At 44.9% G+C, this 6,318-nt stretch overlaps 1 protein-coding gene across 1 annotated transcript; it reads right to left on the reverse strand.

Annotated features, from left to right (window-relative positions):
- Positions 1-421: 421 nt before the first annotated feature.
- On the reverse strand, positions 422-5,692 carry nell3 (NELL (neural EGFL like) family member 3). The gene is made up of 5 exons (XM_032504199.1): positions 5,672-5,692; positions 4,868-5,517; positions 3,760-4,319; positions 3,318-3,384; positions 422-3,170 (listed from the first exon to the last, which is right to left on the reverse strand). The coding sequence occupies exons 2-5, from the start codon at positions 5,484-5,486 to the stop codon at positions 1,639-1,641; spliced, it is 2,778 nt and encodes a 925-aa protein (XP_032360090.1). The 5' UTR covers positions 5,487-5,517; positions 5,672-5,692; the 3' UTR covers positions 422-1,638.
- Between the last annotated feature and the right edge of the window lie 626 nt (positions 5,693-6,318).

Raw genomic sequence — 6,318 nt, forward strand, 5'->3', positions numbered from 1 at the left:
TCCTCCCCCCCCCCGACTCACAGGCTATTTACTATGTTTAAGCTAAAGTACAGCTCTCCTATAGGTAATAGATGGAAGAATAATTTGAACTTGATTAAGACCAATTGAGAGGAATATGCAGTGTATGATTTTCCAGCTATTATGTCTTTAATTTTGGCACCTATAGCTGTTGAATAAGGTGGCTTTCAAATAGATTCAGTATGTTTGAGATTAAATGGAATGAGTAATGTCTGAATGGTAAACTTTTACCCTTTAATTTGATGGAAAATTATTAAAAACCCACTATATAATGTCAAGATATTGGAATAAGGCCATGTGAGATGTGAAATTATGTGGCTATGTAGGAATGCTTTAAATCATGCTAAATTAAATTTCCAAACTCGTGTATTGACAAGCTTTGAGTAAAGCTTATTTTCTGGCAAAATATATGCACATTTTATTTGGTGTTGAACAAGTATGCATGCATTGAGTGCAGAAAGCCCAACCTCAGAACAAAGAAAATCACTAAATATAATGAAGTGAGAATAAAGCTGAAGAATGTCAATGGCGGCTTTGCTGCCAACTCCCTGAAACACTTAATTATGCCTAATTGTTTAGAGGACAGAACACACACAGAGGCAATTAGGAAGGATATGCATGGGCAACTCTTCACAGGGAAACAGCATTTAGGCAAAGAATAACGAAGTATGATGGTTGCACATTCCATAATACTAAGATAATCTATCTGTGTGCAAATAAACAGATGATAGAGGCTATCACTGTATGTATTTGATTTCAACACTGCCTACTCAGTGCTATACACAACATATATCTTTCTCATTTCTGACAAATGTGTGCATTGAATAGTGTAAATACAAATGTCATGTTTTATAAAAAGGCAAATAAATATCAAAAACAATATTAAATACCAAGTCCTACTTATAAAAGTTTACTACATATAATTTTATGTATAGCTCTTTTAGAGCATTGAAGGGATAGCTTGCCATTTTGGAAATGCATGAATATAGTTTATGGAGTAAGGCTAGCTGAGAAGATTGATACCACTCATATTGGTGAGTGGCATCTATCTACTTTAACTCGTCCAGAAAGTGAATAAGCATATCTCCCAAAATATCAAACTATTTTAAAATGCCTAATGATATAATACAAAAAGGTTTGTTACAGTACGCAAGTTAAATATGTGGAGGAATTGAAGGATATATTGTACATATTAACCGACTCATAGAAAAGTAGGCATGCCAATGTCACACAAACACACATACATATACGCATATATATAAGCACCACTGCACATGTATGTACACACACTCACACACTGTACAGACACACACAATCAAACCAGCACAATGAAGAATTGGTCACTGCTCAACCAGCCGAAGTACTTCAAGAAAAAGCAGTACTTATGTATGTTAATCATACCCAAAAGGGATTTCACAATAAAAGTTTAAAGAGGTGATGAAACATACATTTAAATCAACAATATGACAAAATATGTGTAATAGATGAATAACATTGTTTTTCATCTAGTTTTCTCTCTTAATTTGGTAAATTGTTGAATCTGCTCTGCAATTCAGTATTGTGCAAAACTTTCTTTTTTCACAAATTGTATTAATGACAAAGGTGTCATCCCTTCTTGGATCACACTGCAACCCAGAAGACTGAAATGTTAGTGCCGCCCTCGTGTGTTATCTGGTTAACCCGTCCGCGGATGCAGTCCAGAGTAACATAGATCGCTGTACCGTTCTGGACTGGAAATGAGGCCCTCAGCCCGATACTGGCCCACTCGCTCCCTTCAGGCATATATCCAGCCACCTGCTGAGCCACAGGACCCGCCTGCTGGCCCTGACTCCCAACCCGCTGCAAAGTGAGTTTTACAATATTGCAAGAGTGTATCAGCTTCAGGTTGAGGGCTATGTTCGCCGTCCCTTTCTCATGGAATATAAAGTTCTTCCGGCTGTTTGGCTCCCCCGAGTGGGCCAAATGAACTTGTGGTGTGTCCGGGCTGATCTGCTGGAATGACAGCGGCTTATTCCTGACGGCTCCAAAAGGCAGACCAGTCTTGGACACGGTAGCAGTCAGGGCCGACGACACTGCTGAGGGAATCCAGATAAGACTCAGCATACTGATCCCAGTGCTGTCCCCAAAGTAGCGGATGTTGCACTGGGACGGAGATGTGATCTCAAAGCTGAGCGTGTCCCCGCTGGCTACGCTCACAGCGCCAGAGAGGGTGATGGAGGTGTCCCTGTAGTTGACGCCCGTCTTGAAGGCTTGCATCACCTCCTGGCCAGTCCCGTTGTGGTTGGTGTAGGCAATCAGGGAGAAACCTTCCCGAATGCACGTGTGGCCCATAGAGTAGAGCGCCTGTTGGACGACGAACTTTACAACACCACTTTCTGTGAAGCGTACTCCGCGGTTGTCATGGGTTAGAATGATCATATACGGGTCCGACACTGAGGTCAAGCGGAAAGTTGGGCGGTAGCTGGTCTGGTAGTGCGTCAACAGGGACATTTGTGCCGTCATAGCTACAGCACCGGTGTCATGCGACAACCAGAGCAAGCTGAAAGAAGGGGTGGTGATATCATAGACGTGAAGATCCTTGCTCTGGTTGCAGTGTTGATTTGGACTCTTAAGCAGCAGAGTGAAAGTTTGGTTTGGCTCCACCTCGACTCCACTGCTGGCGCTGACACCCTGGAAGTACTTCCCATCCGGCTGTTCGATGCGAACACCGCTGAGGTCCCGGCCCTCCTCCTCCTGGCTTCCATTGAGCCTCATTCCTACCTGAAGAAAGTTTCTGCAGCTGTGCTTTATCGCAAAGTTATGATCCAACCACACCAGGCCATGCTGCAGGAACGTCACCTGCCCCGCCTCGTTGGCCAACAGATCAATTCTCTCCTTGCCTCGGATGTTTAGCTGAAACCCGGGGAAGATGTGGGCGCCAGAGGTCCTTGCAGGGGGAACTGCCACATTGGCCCCCCAAGACTGGGAGAGCCGGCTCTCTGAAGGCTGGCCGCAGACTGAGTCACTGATAGCTGTGCAGGGAGAGGACACAGACTCTCCATCACAGTCAAAACAGGCCTGGCACTCCTGCAACTCCTGGTTGTAAAAGTAGTCGTGACCACACAAGCCCATCATTGCTTTTCTCTCAGAAACTCCCAGACACCTGAACCCCCCTGTGGGGATAAAGACCAGAGAGAATAGAGAAACCAAGGAGTAAAACGTTTTTTCTAAAATGAAAATACTAAGAGAGAAATGATTTTATTCCACTACAATAAGAGAACAAACTGTTTTAAAACAAATAGGCAAAATGTTGAACTCACCTGGAGTATTAAGGCACTTCACTCGCTCTCCACAAATGTTTGGTACTTCAAGACATTCATCTCTGTCCTGCAATTCATAAATGATCATCATGAATACATATTGTTTAATTTATGTTTTAATGTTAACAATAGGTTGTACTGAAACTGCAAATAGCTTAGTTTTTTTTGTTTGTTTTTTATCAGGGATGACTATTATAATAGATTTACACTCCAAATCAGCTGTTATGTTTGCTGCCATACTGTATGCTTGAAAAGCACTGAGTTATCAGCTGAAACCCATTCACACTTTTGGGTGCAGTGGGTTGGTTTTCACACATCACAGATTACATCAATATAGAAACGATATCAGTCACACCATTGTGAAAACAGCCAGCAGTGTGTTTAAATATAGCTACAGGTGTGTGTGAACATCCTTCAGTATCAGTAATTTAAAGGACCATACCTGGCACATCCTGTCTGCAGTAGGAGAACACTGTGAGATCAGAAAGAAGCCCGGTGGACACATGGTGCACTTCTCACACTGAGGTGGGTCCCTCTGAAAATCACAGAACTCCTCCTTCCCACAGGTTGAAGGGCATTCCAGCAGAGGTTGAGGAAAATGAGGCTCTCCCACTACATCCAACACCTTTGAGTCCATGTCCATTTTGTGCACGGCATGGGACTTCTGCAGGTGACTGCGGGCCTGGCTCTGCAGACCCGCCAAGTGGCTCTCGAAGTAGCTCTGCAGCTCAGCCTGCAGACCCTGGAAGGAAACCTGTTTGACGGTGTCTGAGAGGAGGCCATACTGGGCCTTTACCACATCCATCTGCTCATACATGCGCCGCTGCTGGTCCAGGATCTCCCTCTGCTGGGACAGAAGCGCCTCCTGTTGTTCGGCGAGCTTCTGCTGCAGATCGCGGATGACCATCTGCTGGCCTCGCAGGGCCTCCACCAGCTTCTCCTGCCCCTTTGCCAGCTGGAGGTGCAAGATGAGGGCATCTTCTGAGGGAACTTCATTCTCCCCTGTGGGGAAAATAATGCAGAATGAAAGATGGGATCAGACAAGTGCTTATTGTTGAACACTGCAGTTGAGGAAGTGATTATATGAGATTAAGACTCTTTCTGCAAATAATGCTGGAACAAAGTGTGAACACCCAGTGACCCCACTTTATTGGCCTAGCTGGCAAGTGCAATGGAAGTTTCCTGTATGGACCAACATCAAAGCACATTTTCTGGACAACTGACTCAGAGACATTTTTCCAGTTCAGTTGCTCTGCAGATATAGTTTTTGGACTGAAGGTCAACAATGTCTTCCTTTTGCCTTTAGACAATCCCATTTTGCAGATTACTGGTGGAAAATGAGGGTTACATTTGTTTAAATTATAGGCATACTGTCTTCAGTGCAAGATAATTCATCTTTTTCTTTTGAAACTTGTCACTCAACCAGAAATATCACACTGTGGTGCGCAATCGTGCACAAATGACATTTAGAAGAAGGGAATTAGCCTATAACTATCAAGACACAACGGTAAACATTTTAGAAGATGATGATGATAACGATGATAGCAGACCTGGCTTAATGTCACATGTGAGCTGGACACCCAAAGGCGCGCCGCCAAGTTCCGATGACGGATATCCAAGCTCCGGAAAATCTCCCAGGAACTGTGCGGCTCTGTCGGACTGATGGACAGGCTGGCTCTCCTCTGAACTACATCCCTCTCCCACACAAGACTTAGCTCGAGCTTTTGGCCGTATCCTCAGTGGCAGTCTGCACTCGATTCCCCTACAGTCTTGGGTGCCATTAGTGGGCTGAAGTTGTTTCACAAGAGCGGCGCAGTCCGCATCGGTGCATCGAGCAGGTAAAACTTCAGGCGCTTTTATACGTGTGCCGCTGTCACTGTGCCGCACGCGAAGTGTCTGGACAGCCGGATAGGCTTCCGATGCTGCTCTTGTATAGCTCGGGTACGCATGGTGTTGGCTGGCAACTATCTGCGCCGCTCTCCCCTGCGTTGTCGGGTTAAACTGCCGCGGCGTTCTGGAGGATCTGCTCCCCGGACAGTGCGCTCCGGTGCACGGTCTTGGATCACCGGTTTCCGCGCCGTAGCAGTGCGTCCCCCGGCAAATCTCTGCGACAGCTTGCAGGGATACCACAGACAGCAGCAGCAATAGCACTGGTGTTACTAAAACCATTTTTGCGTGAGTTATAGATCTCTCTCTCTGCCTGCAAAAGAAGAAACATATGAGTTAAGATTGTGAGTCCCAAATAGCCTGGACAAATCACAAACTGTTATGTGAATTAACTAAAACAAGTCCATCAATGATCTTCTCCTTTCAGATGAAACCTCTCCGTCACAAGTGAAAACAAATGGACTCACACTTGCCACAGAGACTTTTGACAGAACGTTACCTTCAGCAGGGTTTGGTGAGACTGGCTTTCCCGACTCTCAGAATGGAATAAAAACATTAGACACACGCATAACCACGGGCTCTCTCCATGCCTGACCCACTCTCAGGGCTTCTGCACTACAATGTCTGTATGTGGCATTCCTAAGACTTAATTAGCATCAGGTTTCCCCGGCCACAAATTAACCCTTCCCCTTCCCTCTTCCCCTTCCCTCTTCTCCACACAGGAATTCCCCATTGAGTTTAAACAAAAAAAAGGAGTCAGAATGAAACATTTTCTAAATGGAAATATTGGCTCCCATTTTCATTTTAAAAGAAAAAAAAAACACAAAGGGACATGTCATGGATTGCCAGAATGATTGTCTCTAGTTCTGTCATCTTTGTTCCGGATGACTGTCACTTTTCTTTTTAATCACTGTTGACTTCCCTGTGACCTTATGACCATCCAAGTTGCAGAAAGTGTCAGTGTTTTTTGTTTAGCACATCCTAAATGTTGAGACAGCTGCTTGTCCTCAACCCGGTGTCCTTCAGGTTACGGTGGCCTTGTCAACACAAGAGTGCCCCTCTTTATAGAAGGAGCCGACAGAGGTCAAACTTTTGTTGAAAGGAACTATGGCAG

This window comes from Etheostoma spectabile, chromosome 22, assembly GCF_008692095.1.
Source record: "Etheostoma spectabile isolate EspeVRDwgs_2016 chromosome 22, UIUC_Espe_1.0, whole genome shotgun sequence".
NCBI classification, from domain to species: domain Eukaryota; kingdom Metazoa; phylum Chordata; class Actinopteri; order Perciformes; family Percidae; genus Etheostoma; species Etheostoma spectabile.

Bases quoted from the DNA above. Each gene is read 5' to 3' on its own strand.
- nell3 (XM_032504199.1), bottom strand. From the start codon at position 5,486: ATGGTTTTAGTAACACCAGTGCTATTGCTGCTGCTGTCTGTGGTATCC. The intron at 4,320-4,867 runs GTCTGCTATCAT...TTTTCCCCACAG, and splicing joins CACATGTGACATTAAGCCAG to GGGAGAATGAAGTTCCCTCA. The intron at 3,385-3,759 runs GTATGGTCCTTT...TATGAATTGCAG, and splicing joins CTGCAGACAGGATGTGCCAG to GACAGAGATGAATGTCTTGA.